The sequence below is a fragment of the Cheilinus undulatus genome, linkage group 13 (genome assembly GCF_018320785.1).
Source record: "Cheilinus undulatus linkage group 13, ASM1832078v1, whole genome shotgun sequence".
Classification (NCBI taxonomy): Eukaryota; Metazoa; Chordata; class Actinopteri; order Labriformes; family Labridae; genus Cheilinus; species Cheilinus undulatus.
In genome coordinates, this window is record NC_054877.1 from 15,118,887 (window position 1) to 15,138,791 (window position 19,905).

At 38.6% G+C, this 19,905-nt stretch overlaps 1 protein-coding gene across 1 annotated transcript in view; it reads right to left on the reverse strand.

Annotated features, from left to right (window-relative positions):
• The window catches only part of LOC121520666 (guanine nucleotide-binding protein G(olf) subunit alpha-like), a 107,904-nt gene that overhangs the window by 48,400 nt on the left and 39,599 nt on the right, over positions 1–19,905 (reverse strand). Inside the window, exon 5 of the mRNA XM_041804225.1 lies at positions 10,478–10,575. Within this exon, the coding sequence (XP_041660159.1) occupies positions 10,478–10,575 (98 nt within the window). The remainder of the gene's footprint in view (positions 1–10,477; positions 10,576–19,905) is intronic.

Below are 19,905 nucleotides of genomic sequence, written 5' to 3' on the forward strand. Positions count from 1 at the left end.
ATACATCAATGGCACTCAATGAGTTAAAGTATCGCAATATATCACAATATTTCGATATCGGCACCCCTGTATTGGGATACGTATCATATCGCCAGATTCTTGCCAATACACACCCCTAGTAATACCAACAGACCTCATCAGCAGTCTGTTCTTTGTTGATCCTCACTCCATATACTTTAAAGTGTGTTCCAAGACTTGGAAGATTTAAGTCTGAACTACATTTATAGAGCAGAATCAACATCATGCGTCTGTAACTGAGATATGACCCATCACTTGGAATGTTTATTGAAATCCCATACCAATATACTACTGGTACCATCACATCTGATATCTATCGCATCAAATTACAAGAAAGATTTTGGTGCTTCATTTTGGTACCCAATGCAATCCCAATCACTCCAAAGACATGAAATATGTTATGTGAAGTTACACTTATCACCTTTATTTATGTGTTCTATTGCCATATTATTTTCTCTCATTTCCAAAACTGATGCATCTTTAATTCACCTACTAACTTCTAAAACCTTTTTTTTCTCTTAAAAATATTGAGTCAGGCACTGTTTAGGCACAGGCACCTTTTAGAAAGTATTGATTTAGCACTGATATTGGAAAAACTCAAACAGTACCCAACCCTATCACATATTGCATGTCTAAAAAGTTTGTAAGATTTTCAACCTAAGCATTCTTGTTTAGGAAAATGGACCAACAGTTTAGCTCAGAGGGTAGGGCAGGCACCCATATGCAGAGGCTACAGTTCTCGATGCACTGGTCACAGGATCGATTCCTGGTCTCGGGACTATTTGGTGCATGTCTTAGGTTCCTGCCTCTCTTCGGCTATCCCCTCAAAATAGAGGCTAAAAGACCCCCCAAAATGAATTGAATAACAAAATAGTAAGTAAATATTTCCAAATAAATTTAGTATTAGTCAACTGATCAATCACTTAGTAATGCATTGCTCTTACTATTGTTTCAGCTTCAGTGGAAACCTCATGCAAAACTATAAACTATGAAGCTTGACAAGCATGCAAATCTGATTAAAACCAACTAATTTCAATCACTTTACACAGAAAAACATATTTATAAACTACAATTTCCAGAAGGCTTTGTGGTTCTGGGAAACTTTCTCAATCAGGCAGTGGTCATCTGAGTCAAGCTAATCAAAGAGAGAACACAGTGAACCATACAATAACTTAGAGCTGGGTGATATGGCCTAAAAATTGATATCCCAATATATTTTTGCTATATCCCAATACATGATATATATTGCGATATTTTGAATTGTCCTGTAAGTGGCCATATAATGTTTAACTCAGCCCCAAATGACACTAGTTTGGTGACTAAAATAGACTGTTCTATTGGATTTTTTTTATGCAACTGTATGCAGAAAGGGTAAAAATCAATATAAAGTCAAATTTAGCAGTTTTATTTTGAAAAGGACTTCATTCAATCTATCACAAATAAATCAAAAATACATAAATCATTTAATACTCAGTCTTTTACAGTGTATGGAAAGTCCTGAAATGTTTTCTGTTTTGTTTACAATTGCTGATTATAAAATGATTATTTTCCTTATTAAGGGTGAAGCAAACCTACACAGAACTCACCAATCCTGCATGCAGCCAATGGCCTGCAGTCTAGTCCACCATTCAGGCTCACAGCTGTGATTATATTAGTCCATTATCTCTGTTGATGAACGCTGGAGCAATTTCTGACAAGTTCATAACATGAGAGCATCTTTAGATCTTGTTCAAGAAGCTCTCCTGTGTGATCATGGAGGAAAAAAAGCTCTTCTGAAAGCAGGAACATTTTAACTCTGCGTTGTCGGGGTTTTGAACTGTAGGCTGAGATAACTCTCCGTAGCTGTGGAGAAGTGGATCACATTTGTCCACTGCTGGGCCATCTTCTCTCTGACATGTACGACTCTGGCAGGGAGTTTTCAGCAAAATGCTCACACCAAGGCAAATCACGTATTCTGGGTGGAGTGTCTTTATGAGATAGTTAAATCCTAGCTTTTCCACAACACTGAGCTCTTGTCTTTTGCGACGTCTTGTGTTACTGCTGCTGTTATCTTGGAGTCATCTTGCAGCGTATTTTAACGAATACTGCGTGAGTTCAACCTCTTCCTTTTCAAAGTTGAACCACTGCTCAACGCTGCAGATCCAGCACTGTTTTTCGTTGTCCATCTCAAAACGCAGCCTACTCTCCACTAACTCGCCACGCTGCTGTTTACCTTCTTCCCCCTTGCTTTTCTTGCCGCTGATACAAAAATTCCCGCTGGCAGCTCAAAACTAAATTCATACTCGCGATAGTCATTTTATACATCGTGCGTGGCAAAAGTTGCGATACATCGAGTATACTCAATATATCGCCCAGCCCTACAATAACTAATGAAGGTAAATGATTCTAATAAGGGTGGGACAAAAAATTGATACACTGAAATATCGCGATCCTTCCTGGCGTGATATTGTATCGATATTTTAAAATGCAGTATTGATATTTAATTAATTAGGTAATTATTCACTTTGTTGGTGCAGTAGTTTGTGGTGTAATTTCACCCCCTGACCGCTAGTCGGCGGCAGGCATCGCTAGCTGGCAGTTGACTCTTGCCTCTTCTCTCTTGAGACAACGAGATCACACGAGACTTCCGGTCTGCGTGAGCCGGTTGCTTGTACCTACCCAGCAGAGCGACTTCTGCTGCATTCATAGTGGATGTGTAGACTTATTTTGGCTTCCAAAACATTAAAGACAGCACAAACTTAGACAGGAGTTAGACAGTCGTTTGCAAGATATGCCACGCCAGAGTAAAATACTGAGACAACACAACGAATCTACTAGTTAGGCATCATCGCGTTAGCGCTACAGCTAACGGCTAACGTCAACAAACAAGCCCGTTGAAGCTACTGCTGGTCTCTACTCATGCAACCATAATCACAGTCGTTTTATTTGTAAGGACCTGTCCTGTGTAGTGTCGTTAAGAATGACGGCTTCGGTAACACTAGAAAGAAATACTGGCCTGTCACGTCATGCCCTCCGCAAAACACAGTCCATCAGTCTTAAAGCTGGACGTGACGATCAGCTCATCTCCCATAATCTCCCTCCACGAACACATTATGTGATGACATAAAAAACTGATAACATATGAAATATAAAGGATTGTGGTACATTCGCTCTATAACAATTTATTCCCCTTTTCTTAAAAAAAAAAAAATCACGGTAGCATTTTAATTTAGTGCAACAAATGGGGAAAATCCTCATCTTCAGATTGAACAAAGATAGGTAAAATGCGAGATGATGCAGGACTATATATTTTTTAAATAGCTTAATTCTACATTGTTAAATTCGATATTAACTTAAAATTACATAATAAGTTATACATATATATACTACACACATATGTATAGACTTTATGCACTTCATATTCAGTATTTAGCTCAGTCTGTGTCAAATTATGTGAAATTGATACTAAATTGTTGTGAATAAACTGAGAAATCCTGCACTTGACCATTTTATAACTATTTTGTATTCTCTAGATGTATCGTTATACACATGTGATGTGTATTTTTCCTGATATAGTCTGTAGGCATCATTATCATTCATCTTTTTCACTGGTGTTTAAAAAGCAAACTAAAGATTGCAAAAATTGGCAATATCGTAGAATCGCAATTTAAATTGAATCAGCACCTAAAAAAAACGTAAAAAATCGAATCGGGAGAAAAGTGAATCGTCCCAGTCCTAGATTCTAAGTCTATAATAAATACTCGTGAAAAATATCCTCAGAGTTTTCCTCAGCTGTAATGTAGTGTCATTTTTTGGTTGCACAGTTATACATCCAGGACTGCTCTCATATGGCCCAGTCCCTGCTGCACAGCCCAGCCTGGCCCTGCTGCTACACAGCACACCAACACAGAGAAAGAGAGCTCCATACAAGCCCAGACATTCATCAGCACTGTATAACATCCATCTACTTCAGCAGTTCTGATCATGTATGTAATATATTGTAAGGATTAGTGTATGAGTTGTTACATTTGCTTCAAGAATTGCTCACCATGGAGAAAAAGATAAATAAACCAGCATGGGTCCTGGGAGTTTGGATTCATTTGCGTGTAAAAAAGTGTTTGATTTTGCCGTTGACACATCCAAGGCATTGCAATAGAACCAGCCCGTCGCTGCTGAAAATAGCTCATAATCAATCAACTGGCAGACACATATCTGTGCTCTTAAAACGTATAAATGTGCAATGCAGAGGGCAGATCAATGGGTGACAGGATTCCAAAAGCATCGATATGGACATGCTCTATGGCATAACAAGCGTCCGCCATCGGCACATGCTTATTTCCTGTGCCTTTGTCCGATAGGCCGTCCAGAGTTAGGCCTGCTGGAAAAAATGTCAAGCAGAGCAGCAAGGTCTCTGAAGGACGCCACAAACCAACAGGAGGTTGAAATCCGTCTTCACAAAATCTTAAAATTTTCATTCAGATGTGATCTTCTTTGGTGGAACATAAGACAATATTTCTATTGTGTGTAGCTGTTGACATGTAAGTTCACTGCCTGCCAACCTGTTTCTCCCACAAACAGCCACATGCACACCAACTTCCCCTTTAATTCACTGTAAGAGTGACAGAAAGCTCTTTTTGTGACTGCAAAGTGTTGGCTTATAACAGGTCTAAGGGACCCAGGTGTATAGAACAACAGTAAAGGTTTAAATGAAAGCTCACTGGACTCTGGAGTAACGTTCTGAGCTAGCTCAAATGTAGTTAGCACTAAGAAAAGAGACAAGCTAACAGTCAAACATACAGCATCCTCTCTAAACTGAGAAAAAAAGCACCACACATTCTCCAACAATATACTATTTGTTTAGATACAGCCTGAGTCCAAAGTCATGATCTTTATTCTCTTCCCTTTAATCCATGTGAATTATAAAGGCATCTATCACTACTAGGAGGGAAATGTGTCATTTAATCCATCATAACAGATGTCATATTTTTAGGCGTATGTTTGGGGCCTTCACGCACAGACAGGTCTGAAGAGGGTAGGACAGATTATCTACAATTCATAGCCTCCATCCACATAGTTCACACAGAGGTTAAAACAAAGAGGAAGTAAGTAAAAGACCACATGGTCTGACAAGTTCCAGGCATCAATCAAACACACTGACACAAAAGAGGGCACACTGTGTCAACCAAATCGTCAAATTGGTATATCACATACAAAGGTAGAACTGGTTTTCTGGTGCCAAACTCAGTGTGGTTTTCTTCCATCAAAACCCAATAGATTAATTCTAATTCAAGATCTTCATGTTTTTAATATTATTTTTGTACCTGCTCTAATCACTTCACTGCTGACAACAAAAAGGACAAAACAACCATAATTAAACTGAACCAACCTGAAAACAGGGAATACGGTTATCAGAAATCTGAATACTCTCTGATACTGTGTGTTATAAACAACACAATTATATCAGTGATTAATAGCATCAAATGGAACCAAAGCTTTAGAGAATCTTCAGACATTTTTATCAGAAACTGCTGCAAGTATGAAAAAAAGGGTGCGCTATCTAGGTAGCAACACATATGCTACCAAAATAGGAGGAAAATGCAGGGGATTGTCTGGATTTCTTGGTGATTAAAAGCAAGAAATTACATAATAATGGGCACCTAGGACTTAAGAAGCCTAAGTATGAGTTCATGCAGGACATGGTTAGGGATGTTCCGATAAATTTTTTTTCCTTCCGATACCAATGTGTTGGTTTTCGGCCAATACTGAGTACTGATCTGATACCAGTGCGAATTTTCTGGACACATTGTGCAGACTAGCAGATTATCTTAGACCTATATTTTACTCAGATTGTGGCTCAACAAATAGAATTATAATGTATGGCATCGCTGTGACCCTTAAGTTGTCTTCCTGCTGATTATTGAGTTTTCCTGCAAAATATTAAAATAATAATACAGGGGGCTGCATCACAGGCTCTCTCTATCTCTCTCCATTATGCTCTATTCAGGCAGCCTCACGTGATTACAGAACAGCCAGCAACTGCTTCTCACTGATAGCAGCATTTTAAGTAGTATCGGACATATATCCAATACCGGTATCAGAATCAGAACAACCCTAGACATAGTAGTCATATGCCCAGCCATGACCTGCTGACGGCCAGCTGATCCTAATTATCGCCTCCCAGCTCCAAAAGCTGCTCTCAAAATAGTGTTATATTTAAATATGACGTACTTCTCACGAATCCTGCTTGCATTGATGCTGATGCACCACGCTGCTGATGTTGCAAAAGCTTAACCTCCTCCGCCCCAGCCTCCTCCTTTATAGCATAAAGCTTGTTGCACCCTCCTATTCAGATTCATGCTATTATGAATTGTTTGCTTTTGAACTAATTAACTGTATTCAATACGCACTGTCATAAATGTATCTATCCATATGGGGGTTTCTAGCCATACACTTCCTAGAAAGTCAAACATGCTGCTTGAATAACCCAGGAAGCATTTTTTGAGCAGAGCCTTCTCAACCAAGTAAAACTGTGTATCCATTTTGCAATGAAATGGTTGAATGATTGACAAGAGTGGTTCTGACTAGACTATTTTTGTTGCTGTGGTCTAGAAACACGTCAATATCATTTTGACTTACAAGAGTCATATTGAAGTTTAAAAATTTGGTACTTTGGGAAAACACAAAACTTCTGATAAGAGGTGCACTGATTGTGATAGAGAAATCTAAAACAAAACTATTTAGCTGACTACCAATGGTAATGCCAATGCAGATTTTTAATTCATTACTTCCATTGGTGTAACACTCCCCAAATGCCAACATCCTCTCATATGTTTGACCATGAAACAGATCATGATGCCCAACAGGTCACCTCTTCCGCCTGAGGAAAAACCCTCCTCTCTGCATCACCAGTTAGGTCTACTGAATGCAAATGTTACACTGATATGACACAATAGACAAACGTCTGCTAAATCTACAATGGTACGTGCAACATTATTTGCAAAAGGACCAATGTCTGTTAAGAGGGTCAATATCAGCCGAGACTGATGTTAAACTGTTGTGCATCCCTACTTCTAACTAACCAGTTCAATTCAAACTTTATTATGGACTCAAGGTCTAGACATAAAACAACCCGACACATAAAAAGGCAGCACAAGACAAACATGTTCTCGTAAAGGAACAATAAAAGTCTATCAAACACATTAGGTATACGAAAATACACTTAAAAGGCACATCTGCACTGATGTTTCCATAACGGTGACATGTATCTCAGAGTACTGTATCTGATGTCTGCCAAAGCCAACATGATTTTTTTCCAAATGGAATCAAGTCGGCAGATAAATGTATACACAAGATTTCTTAATAGAGCATGTAGAGTGTTAACTCTAGTGTGCTGCATACATAGGGTCCCATTATGTTTTCAATAAAGACAATCAAGTAAGATGGCCCAAATATGACCAAAATGGAATTTAAATGGTACTTTGCACACTTAAAAACATGAATCTGTGATATTTGTTGTCCAAAAATACAACTGTATTCCAATTAGAAACAGCAACTTAACAGCTAAAGGGCCAGTGATCAATAAAGGTGCAGTGTGTAAAATTTGGGAATATTAGCAACACCTAACAGCCAGAATCTAGACTGTGATGCCGACTTCTGATGCTAATTGTGGCAACCAGTGGAATGCTAAAAAATGGGTTTCTTTTATTTTCTCCGATCTGTGATACTGTAGAAACATGCAAATTGCAAAAATCCAAAACAGCAGACTCCATGGAGGGGACCCTTCCCATGTAGGAATAAACGACTTATTAAAATTTAATAAAACTTATAACAATTTTATATATTCTGGTGATTAAACATCATTTAGATAGGCCTTCTTATAAATATTACATTTCATTTTTGCCACATTAGTAGCAAAATGCTACCATGCTAAATATTACACACTTCACCTTTAAAGTGAAAGAATGATACGACAGAGGAGCTGATTAAAAACAAAAGGGTGGAGGAACTGTTCATTAAAGTGAGCAACTGGGGTTGACTGATTGTCAACCTTGCTGATTATCAAGGCTGATGGTCAGCAGTTGACAATAATCTGTACGTGCATTTTATATTATTATTATTATTTTTTTTTTGTTAAACTGACAACAAATTTCATCAGTTACAAAGTGCGCTACTTTGGCTCCATAACGCGTCTTTTCCTCTGGCTCTGTTTTCACTCCCCACAGTCTCCCCTAATGTCCCACCCACAGTAAAGATATGGCATCACTTCCTGTTTTTCTGCTGCTACTGTGTTGATTTGTATCATTTCTTGCAATGACAGAGTTCATGCTAAATTGTTTATTTTACTTGATATTTTTGGTCATGAAATTTTCCTCTCGTCACACGAAGCACATTTTGTTTGCCATAATGAATCGATTTCCAACTATCAGATGCAAATATCCATCATCGTCATGAACTACAAATAATCCGAAACACTATGAGCCTTGAAAACCCGATTTTGGCTGGCCCCTAGTAAGCAACTATGAGGATCAGATGTAAATTACTCTGATGCTGAGAATGCTGGAAAATTGCAGTGTAATGCAATTTAGTTTTGGTGGCCAAAATCAAATAGTACTGGATCTTATGTCTGATCTTTGTCAACAACACAAAGTCAAATAAAAGCAGCGTCTATCTTTCTATACATGTTGGTACCTTTTGGATATGTTACAATTTTTCATATTTATTTGTTTTTGAATCCTTGACCACATACACAATCTTAAGCTATTTACCTCTTCCACTATAACAGTGTTTACACACAGCATTAGCATAAACACAAAGAGTAAAGTCAGGTAAGGCATACGAGGGTATCACTGTACTTGAATATCCTTATATATCTATTGTTGCCCCTGTGATGCGATATGTATAGCTCCACCAGATTTTGACAATATGGCCCTATCAAATACTGTATGCTTTTCACTGTCTCCATTTTGCTCTGTTAATGTTTACTCATGTCACAGGACAGCTGTATTATCAGTGCCTCGGCTAGTTGCAAGCATCAGTGGTTCCAGTTATCACAGTACAGAGTATTTTCTTCTGATTTCAACAGCCAGAAAAAAACAGGAACGTTCAGGAAGAAACTTGAAATGTTTATGATTCTGGGATATTATGTGGTATCATTATGAGACTGGATTATTGGCTAAAATAAACACAAGATGCTTTTTTACATATTGTGCAGCCGCATTGCAAACAGACACAGACTGACTCAGAGCAGCAAAGACAAACACAGGCCTTGGACTATAACAGCTCCACCTTACAGATTCATGTGACTCTCTAAGCATCACCTGACTGTCTCTCTCCTCTCTATGGAAGCAGCTTTCAGGCAGGGCAACCAAGGAAGGCCTGACCCCGAGTCAAATTTATGTTCAAGGAACGGAAGATATTCAGGAAGAGAGTACAGAGTCTGTTTGTCTACGTGCTATACCATCTTTAAAACATCTCAATGCTACACCCATGCAGCGCAGGCTGAAAAACCACTAAGAACAACAAGACAGTATCCCCACTTACTGATAAAATGTGCCTTTGACATAAACCCCGACAGATAAACGGAGCCAACCTTTAGGATGAGATGGGAGAGGACAACTAACATGTACATGTTCTCATATTTACATGTGAATCCAGAGGTGAGTCAGAGAGGAAGCAGAAGGAGAGCGCCGTAATCAGTGAGCCATTTTGCATATCCAAACTTCCTTTTACAGGCAAGAAAGGGGGCTCCTCCACTGTGTACAACCAGCACCCTACAGTGGCCTGAGGACCTGTAGGAGCCCTTCAAACAATCTGGGGCATCAGCTTCTGCTCCTTGCCACACATGCAGATATCAGTATTACCTAACAGCAGTATGTAGAGAGCAATTGTGTTTTACAGATTGTAGCCAAAATCAAATCGTGACCCACATAACTTTTATCCAGCCTTAGAGACACTAAAATATACTCCACAAGTAGGTTGTTACCAACGCTAAGACTCATATAACAATCATAACTTTTTACAGCTCCTTTACATCTTTACACGTGTTTTCAGACAAATATTCCACTGACTTTAACGATGAGGCATTTTAACGCCAGGCTTTGCATATTGTCATGGTGACATGATACAAGCTGCCATGAGATATATGTCGGATTTTCCAAAGTACTAACATAACTGCTGCTTGCCTTGCCACACCCAGAGTAAACATATCTCAGCCCTATTCATATATGACATGACACCAGCACACACCACACAGCTTTCAGCCTTTAAACATGACACGCAGCAGACAGACAAAGCAGGGATGTGACAAGAGTTCACAGGCTGTAAAAAAAAAAAAAAAAAAAAAACTCACTTTGTTACAGCTTCAGTGAAGTGAAGTGACCATTTACATAATCTTTGTAGTTCTGATCATTTTTAAAAACCTGAAAGTGACCCAAAGGTCAAAAATCATCCCACAAAATGTCTTTAAAGTTTTCAAACTCACTATTGTGCACAGTCGATGAGCTGGTACTCATTGGACCTCTCAAAGCACGCCTTCACTCCTTCGTCATCCCACAGCTTCTTTGCATGATCAAAGAACTCCTGAGAAAAGAAAGAAGATTGTTTTAAAAAAAGAACTGACAGCAGACATAAACATTTTTTCAACAAATACAGCAACTTAAACTTCAAGCACAGTCGTTTTGGAAGATCAGGGGCCTTGAATTCATTTGTACAGTTAGTGTTCAAACATACAGAAAACTTAGTCATCAAGTCTTTACTGTTTGGTTCAGCTTTTAATTAGCTAAAAAAGTGTAACACAGTCTTCAAGAGTTAAAATGTCCCTTTGTTATACTGTTACTGTATTTAGGCCGATTCTGAGATCATGTCCACTTAGCAGCATGTTTGTATCTCCTTATTAGAATTTTTGTGAACATGCTGCAGAGATAAAGGTTAGTAGAGGTAGCTAAGGATGTTCCTAGGCTGATCATTTTACATCAAATCTCAGAACTACATTTAGCCCTCAAGTTTTAAGGCATTCTTTCAACCAACTTGGTACTGTAACGGAGCAAAGTTGTTGCAGAATGTGGCTAACGTTAGCATCCACACTCCTGTGCTGAATATCCCCACTCATTCATGTGGTTATATGCGAGTATAACCTTCTATTGTGCTATCGTTGCTATCTCTTCATTGTTGTTTACGTTTCATTCAAGAGCAGTATGAAAGTATGCCAGTACTTGAACAGCTGCAGGGGCTACCATTGGCAGGCGGCTGTATTTCGGTTTAGAATGAGCGACTGACCGATATTGTGGGTCTAAACTGATAAACAGATATCAAAAATTAGCTTGACTGACTGGCCCCTTATTCTAGTGCTGACAACCAAGGGATCTAAATTTAACCGTTTAACCAGCTGCTAATGCACATCCCTAGTCTTCATATGTGCATATACCCTTGCAGCACTTCCTTTGCAGCAGAAAGTTATCCTGCAGTTTGCATGCCAGTCAACGGAGCAGGAAGGTAGGGAAAATAACAGAAGCAGCAGGGAAATTTCGGGTTATAGTCTGGAGGGAAAAATACTGTTTGTTTTCAAATGTGCAGCTAACTTATCCTAGGCAATTTAAGGAAATTTTCAGGAGTCTTGTTCATTCATAGGACTACTTACACTGAAATATTCAGTGTAACCTACCATGAAAATTTTGTGGCTTGCTTCTTCACACTTGTCCCTCACAGCAGGAGGTTTTCCCGCATTTACCTGACAGTCAAAAGAGTGGTGGGGGAGGGGGAATACTAAGGGCTAGCAGGGAAATGTCAGGGTATAGTCTAGGTGAAAAACTGTTGCTTGCTTTCATACATGAAACCAAACCTCAGGCAAATTCAGGAAATTTTCAGGAGTTTTGTTCATGTGTGAATAGGGTCAACTATTTCCTGCTTCTTAAGGCCAATTCAGACTTGTTCACACAGGAGAAAAAAAAACTAGGGGCTAGCAGGAAATTTCAGGGTAAATTCTGGATGAAAAACTTCTGTTTGCTCGCACACATGTAGCTAACCCATCCCAGGTAAATTCAAGAATTTTATTTCATATTTCCTGCCCTATTCAGACCACAGAACCCCTTAAAGTTTCCTGAATTTACCTGGGTTAGCTGCATGTGTGAATGTAATCAGAAAAGCTTTTCACACAGATTTTAACTTGAATTTTCCTTGCTAGCCCTTTAGTAAATGCCCTCCCCCATTCCTTAATTGACTGGCAGGCAAACTGTAGGAAAGCATCTTACAATGAGAGACCCTGAAATCCTCTTGAAAATGTTAGGGATGCATGTGTGTAAAGGGTTTGAATAATTTCCAACGTGTGAATGCAAAAAGGAAATTCTCAGGCTCATGACAAGACTGGTGTGCAACCAGTATGGTCATGTATGCAATGAAGCTTTTTCATACTATTTTCTTTGCTAGTATGCTTTTTTCCACTTGTTTATTTATTCTGTGACTATGTCCAGTTACACATAGTGCTGACATAAAAAGAACAACTATCATTGCAGTGCAGGACTCTTTATCTGCCATCTTGGATTTCGCAGCATCTTTTTTTACGTCATGTTTTGCCACTTTAGATGCTGTGAAGGGACATGAGATCAGGCAACTCTGGAAGATTTCAGAAGCAGCCTGTCTTGAATTTTTCTAGAAATATTCAGGAGTGCATGTGTAAAAAAGTTTTTTGCAGACACACTGCAAATAAAAGAAATAATACATTAAAAAAACTGGCAATCAGCCTAAATCACGCACAGCAAGTAGATTTAAGCAGTAGGGTACCAGCTTTTAACTATTATATTAAAAATGATATACTGCCAACACAAAGTTAATAGTCTGTACTTAGAAAGTGTGACTTAAGAGTTATTGAAAATTCTCATTCTGTGATAGGGCAATAAATCACAGCATGAGCTCTCGCAGTAAACATGTTGCAAAAGCCTGAATTTATCGCACTGGGTAAGAAAAATAATTTTCTGCAAACAAGTAATGCTTTCTCACTCAGTATGTGAACTTTTATAACACCATTTTATGCAGGCAGTTAAACACAAGTTAGATAGAAACTTCCCTCACAGGAATTGTTGCAAATGAGGTGGTCAAAAAAAGCTTGATTTATTTTGAATAATAAATTTGGCTTCTAATTTTATCCTAAGACAAATTATTTAGCATTCATGTACTGTCTCTCTCAAACTAAGCATCACTTGCCATTAGATACAAAATATTAAGTGCATATGCACATCTGCCCAGTTCTAGTCATTTAAAACAAAGAGTAGCAGGAAATCTTTCTCAACAAGTATTAGTAGAGTATTTAACTTAGAGGATTGGGTCAACATTTTAGGAAGTAAACTTATTTGCTTTGTGAACAGGTTTTTCTTGCCTGTAGAATACATATGGAGCTGGAGTAAAGATGTGTTTAGCCTAGCTTAGCCCACAAACTAGAAGAAAAGGGAAACAGCAAGTTTGACACTGTCTAAGGTGAAAGAAAATGACTGCAGACGCTTGTGGTGATAACCATTTCCTGGTTGAGAGGAGCCAGGTTTGGCCTGCAGGAAGCTAAACTGAAACCTGCCCTCATTGCTTACAGACCCCATTAGCAACTTGTGCTACAACCTGAGAGGCTGCACATATGGTAGTAGATGTAAATAAGAAGTTGTGAGCTGTACCAGCTTTTTTTCCTTTATGTGAATCACATAAGAAGGTACAGCGCGTCAGTTGATGAGCTTTAAAGAGGATGTAGTCAGTTTTTTTCTATCGATTCAGCCATGCTAGCTGTGTTCCTGCTGCCTCTTGTTTTTATCTAAGATCAGCTAAAAGCATCCCAACTCCAAGTACATTCAGTACAGACATGCACTGGAAATGATACCAATCCTCACATACAACTCTTTGAAAGTAAATAAGTGATGTTATTTTTGAGATCCTTTAAAATTTATAAGAAATACCATAAAAAGCTCTATAAGATAAATCTCTGGCACTGAAATCCACTCAAATGGTCACCTGGATGCTTCTGAAAGTACTGTAGGGTTGTCACAATACCAGATTTTTAAACCTCAGTTTAACTCTGATTTAAAAAAAAACAAAAAAAAAAACAAAAAAACAACAGCAATACCTATTGTAAACCATGGCAATGAGACAGAAGTCCTTGGCAACATTTAATGGGCATTTGTCTTCAAAGATGCATACGGAGTACAGATGGCCTACAGGTCTGGTCATGCCCCATGTACGCAGGTGAGCCAGGTTCAGGTCTAGCCTGTGGCTCCTTTCCTGTGTGTCTCACCCTAACTCTCTCATCATTATTTTTGACTCTATCCTCTCTACATAAAGGCATAAAAAGACCAAAAATATATCTTAAAATAAGAGGAAAAAACTAAATGTATACTATAAACTGAAATACAGCCATTATATTAATGTGCTTTAGAAAGTGCTTATTCTTTATTGCCTTTTAGCAATTTTTGGCTGAAATAAGACTAACAATCTGCAGGTAATTAATAGCTTTGATTAGTGCTGGGCGATTAATTGAAAAATAATCAAAACCAACATTTAGAGCCAATAACCGACATAAACCTGCTGTGTCGGTTATTTCAGTTTTGTCCACTTGTAAATCTCTCTATTAATGCACCATAGAAGCACACTACATGAGAGGCGGTCACGTGACACCGCACAATCAAATACTGCACAGAGACACCACAGAGTAAAACTCAAACTGCGGGGCGGCGAGGGGGGGTGTTGCTTTGAGCGTTCCTCTCTCTCTCTTCACATCAGGCCGGTGTTTAGATGATACATATGATCAAGGTAATACGCATACAGCGTTGACCAATATAATCTTATCTGGGCATCTGCATCTCTCTCTCTGCACAGACTCTTTCATCAGGTGTCTCTTGTTAAATGTCAATTTCTGCCATTGTTTAGTTTGTGAATGTATGAAGAAATGCTGTCACGTTTCTGCGCTGGTTCTCATCGTAAATTAACTCATAGAATTCAAATATAAAGTAGCAAAAATCAACACTTTGTGGTAGTCTTGGTATAATATCCTTGTTGATGCTTAATTGTAACTCATGTCAATGTCATTAACTGATGTCAATGACAGTTTTTAAGGCAAAGAAAATCTTTTCAATCGTAAATCTTTATCAGGAGTTCAGACCAGGGAAATTTATTTGAAATTGGCCAGTCAAACTACAATCAGCACCACTCTGGTTTAATTACTACAAGGGCACAAAACTGTTTAAAGAGGACAGCATTTTATGGATTAAGCCACATCATTTTGTTCTGGAAGTACACAAGATTGATGCATTAAACTTTAAAATATACAACTTTTCAGTTATTTGTTTTAAAGAGGACATATTTTACCCTTTAAAGACAAGTTCATATTGTTTTCAGAGGTCCCCAAAACATGCCTGTGAAGTTTGTTGCTGAAAAAAAGCCTCCAGAATTGGATTTTTGCATGTCTAAAATCCCCTCTGTTTTAGCCCTTCTCAGAACGAGCCACTTCTGTGTCTGTGGCTTTAAATGTTAATGAGCTGTCTGACTCTGCCCCTGACCACACCCCTCTCAGGAAATGGATGTGGCACTCCTCATGTTACAGACACTTTTATCCAAAGTTAAAGACCCGACTGGGATTCAAACCATCAATCTCCCAGACAATAGTTAGCAGGGTAACCCACTGAGCTATCCAGCATCTCAGCTGGCAGCTGAGAGGAAGATCACCAGAGGAGGGCCGAACTTTCCTCCAAGCAGGGTAGGGCAGGCCAACCAAACCTGGGGGCAGGTGCTTACGCCCCACGTGATGTCATGAGGGTAAAATCTGAGAAAGGTGGAGAAAGAGAGGGTGGGGAAATGGATTTTTCTGGTACTTGGGGGGGATTGTGGACCGGCCAGGGGCACATATGTTTGGTACAAAAGCCTAAAAAAGTGATTTTTGCCTAATATGTCCCCTTTAAAATTATACAAATATTCACAGCACAAACCGAGTTGGAGGTGAAATAACTGTTCATTAACCATAATTGAGGAAAAGAGTTTTATTAATGGTGATTATGATTTTTGCCATAATTGCCCTGCTCTAGCTATGGTAATATTCAGTACTGTGGATAAGGGATTTACAGATATTGATTTTTCAGGGCTGATACTGACAGCGATTATTTTTAGTTCGTCTTGTCCAATATTTGGAACTAATATGCATTAGTGCTGCACAATTAATCTAATCACAAAGAAGATGTCTGGTTTCATATTCTCACGTTTTTATGAAGTAGTACTTGAAAGATCACAAAAAATGCCTTCAGAAAGTCCTTTAAGTTCACATTTGAATGCTTTGAGTTAAAATACAACCTAAGAACTATCATCCTCTGCATTTTCCTTGATAACCAACTAAGTAGACCCATGATACCATTCATGTATTATGTATATATCCAAATAGCAGTTGCATATCGCAATATTGTCCAGTATAACCATAATCACATATTATCAGCAAATCATGCAGCACTAATACGCATTTACAGTTAAAATGGGACGTGTGTCAGTAATTTTGATGTTATGCTTACGTGTGATAGGATGTAAACTTGTCATTCAAAAATCCCAAACTAGACTACTTCATTGCTTATTACTTGTATGATGTCTAACAAAGGCAAAGTAGCACACTTTTAATCGATTAATTTTATCAGTGATCTGTAAAATAAAACCCTGATTAAGATAATCATCCCAATTAAGGGTCAACTGATAATGGTTTTTCAGGGCCTATATTGATACCAATTACTAGTGCACATGACCGATAACCGATATTTGGAATCAATATGAATTTGTAGTGGCAAACAACATGTATTTAATGTGACAAAAGTAAATCTACTCGTTAAAGACTAAGGAAAAAAAAGAATTTAGCACTAGTACAGAGCAACACGGTAGCCGCAGGAAACAGGAAGTGATGCCCCACACTACACCCCGTGTCAGTGCTACTCTAGCCTCACTGCTGATTGGCTGGTAGCTGTGTAACATAAAGCCAGTCAGATAGTGTTGTGAGCAGGATATTAGTTGAAACTGTAGAGAGTGAAAACAAAGCCAGAGGGTAAGACACACCTTGCAGTGGAGCTTAAGTAGCACATCAGCCAGAATTAACTGATTTTACCAATTATCTGTAAAATAAAATGCATATACCGATAATCGGCTAAATGCCAAATATCAACTTCAGTAATCAGCTAGGCCCATAATTGGTCTTCCCATAGAACCAATGCTGTATATTGGCCACTATAATTAGCCAGGCCAATAACTGGTCCACCCCTGCTATGATCATAAAAATAATGGTAATTGTGTTGTTATAAATCATGTTTTTAAAGTTGTGAAAAATACTGAAATACTGACCACCTGACGGAAAGTGTTGACTAGTATTCCGCTTGCTATCTTTCTTCTCATACATCACTTTTCTAAAGAAAAGAAGGTGTATCATCTCTGCAGACAGCATATGAATGCATTCTATAGGAAAAAAAAACAGCAAAAAGCTATTTTGTACTGTTGACATGAATGAACATACTGTTAAATTTTCTACACATTTTATTTTCATTCACTTTTTTGATAGATTGTATAGATGTATAGAGTTCCTAAATCATACCAGTGGTATGTTTGGATGCATTACTATACTGTATGACCAACACACCCACAGAGAAACTTTAAAAACCTAAGCAATGTGTCATGAATTACAGTCATAACCAGGACTGTCTGATTGTCCCACACAAAGATGTCTGGGCTAACATCCCTCGTTGCCTCCTGTTCACATGAACTCCTCTAGCTTGGAACTACCACATGACACTTCGCACTGGCTCCACGAGAGGGTAAAAGTAGCCCCGAACCAGAGAGAAGCAGCCTGATAAATGATCACATGCTCCAGGAGATCTCCTCTGAGCAGATCTGGTGATTAAGTTAAACATGGATGGAAACCCAAGGATCCAGTCCACACTGATCTCACACAGGGAGAAACAGAATTTGTTTACCTTATTTGGATTAGAAAAAATATGCTTCTGCTTAAGGCACAGGCAAAAATAACCCAAACACTGATGGCTACAACTAAACAGACTATTCCATAAATTAATTACATTTGTGTTCATTTTCTGTGACAACCATTTATCTGCTGTTCCAAACTCTTAAAGAAAATGGGGCCATATTTGCTTTCTAGCCTGTATTTGCTTTCACTTCCCTTACAATCAAACTTTAACAGCCACCTCCACTAACAATAAGATCTGATTACATTCTTACTGCTATTAGTTCTGCAGGTCTCACCAAATTTTTTAAACATGCAGACATGGAGATGACTATGGAAACTAGCGAGTGATGGGACTGGATGGAGGATAAAGGGTGGAGGGTGGAGTGGGGGGGGGGGGTTATGGTCCTCAGGGCTCTTTTCCACAGAGGCGTGTGACACTGGGTCTTTGAATAAATGCAGTGTGTGCTGCAGTGCCCTACAGAGGAACTGATAACACACAAAGACACCAGGAGGGAATTTGCTTTAACACAAGCTTTGTTTTTTAACTCTTTCCTAAGCTTTTACCCCTCCTCCTTCATCAGCAACAAGATGCTCGCGCTCTGGCTCTGCCCAGACCTATTCTCTGTTCTCAGAATAAGTTTTAAACTTAATCAAGTTGGTGCATGATGTAATGTTGCACTTGGAATCATATAGGTCAGGCTGACACAGAAAACAAAATGGCCTGGATATGATTAAGCAAAGTTGTGGAGCAAATAGCTTGTTTCATTTGCTACAAGAGAGTCAAGTTCTAAAGGAACTAATGGTGCATTTCCATATCTGTCGGTGGAACTCTATAAATTTAAGTACCAGGTTACGTTTTCTATTACAGTAAATACTTTGATAGAAGCTCCTCAACATAGGTGGGGTCATCATTACATCATGGTCAGCATGAAACTACTACTACTACAACAATGGAGGACATCAAGGTGATAAAGTACCTGGTTCCCAGCTTTTTGTCACAGTAAGAGTTGCACACGATGAGGCAAATTACTTCTGAAAAGTAAATGAGAGTTTGGGAAGTCATATGCTAGTAAAAAGCCAAAGGGTGGGTTGATTCCTGTGTTGGACATCCCACTTGTGATGCTCCCAGTGACCATACACTCGGACTACTCAGGGGCCGGCCAAGTCTTGAGGCCACATTTCAACATCAACTCAGCTTGCTGAGAGGGATCACGCTGCAGTCATATATATGACGTATTTGCCGATTTAGTAGTAGTTACAGGAACAGTTGCTAGCTGCAGCTACAATAGTAGCCTTAGTGCTTTCATAGAGGATGAGCTTTTTCTATAGTCAGTCATATTAAACACCAAGGCTTGGCAGTTAATCAAAATTAGGACTGAATTGCAAGATGGAAGGCACAACATTTCTTTACCCTGACACGTGTCTAAATACCAGATTATTACAGTTGCTTGCAACAGAGATGTACAGTATGCACTTCACATCATGCAAACATTCGGGAGTTGTTTATTAGAGTATTATTTAAAAAATCATACTCTCCTTGATTTTGTATGTTTTTCTTAGTAAAATAAGAATGGCAAAAATAATTGTTTTCTTCAATACAATTATTCATTTTAAATATGCAATACAAGTCAAAATAATCACAGATGTCCAACACTATCAAAAATTTTAAATTAGGTTTTCAGGTCAAGTTAGTTCCTTCTCGTGTGAAAGGATTTGATGTCCCTGTACAGTGAAATTCAAATATGTTGGAACAAGGTTGCTGTAAACACGTGAAAACACAGACATCTATCTGTGACTGAATTTGTGATTTAGACCATTAGAAAGTTGTTTACCTCTTTCCTGGCTTGGTTTTACTTGAGCAGGGCAAACATATGAGCCCATGACATCACCAGTCTTGATGGGAAATGACCCCACCCCCCCAGTGCTACAAGGATATAAATCACAGAGCAGTTCAACTCAAT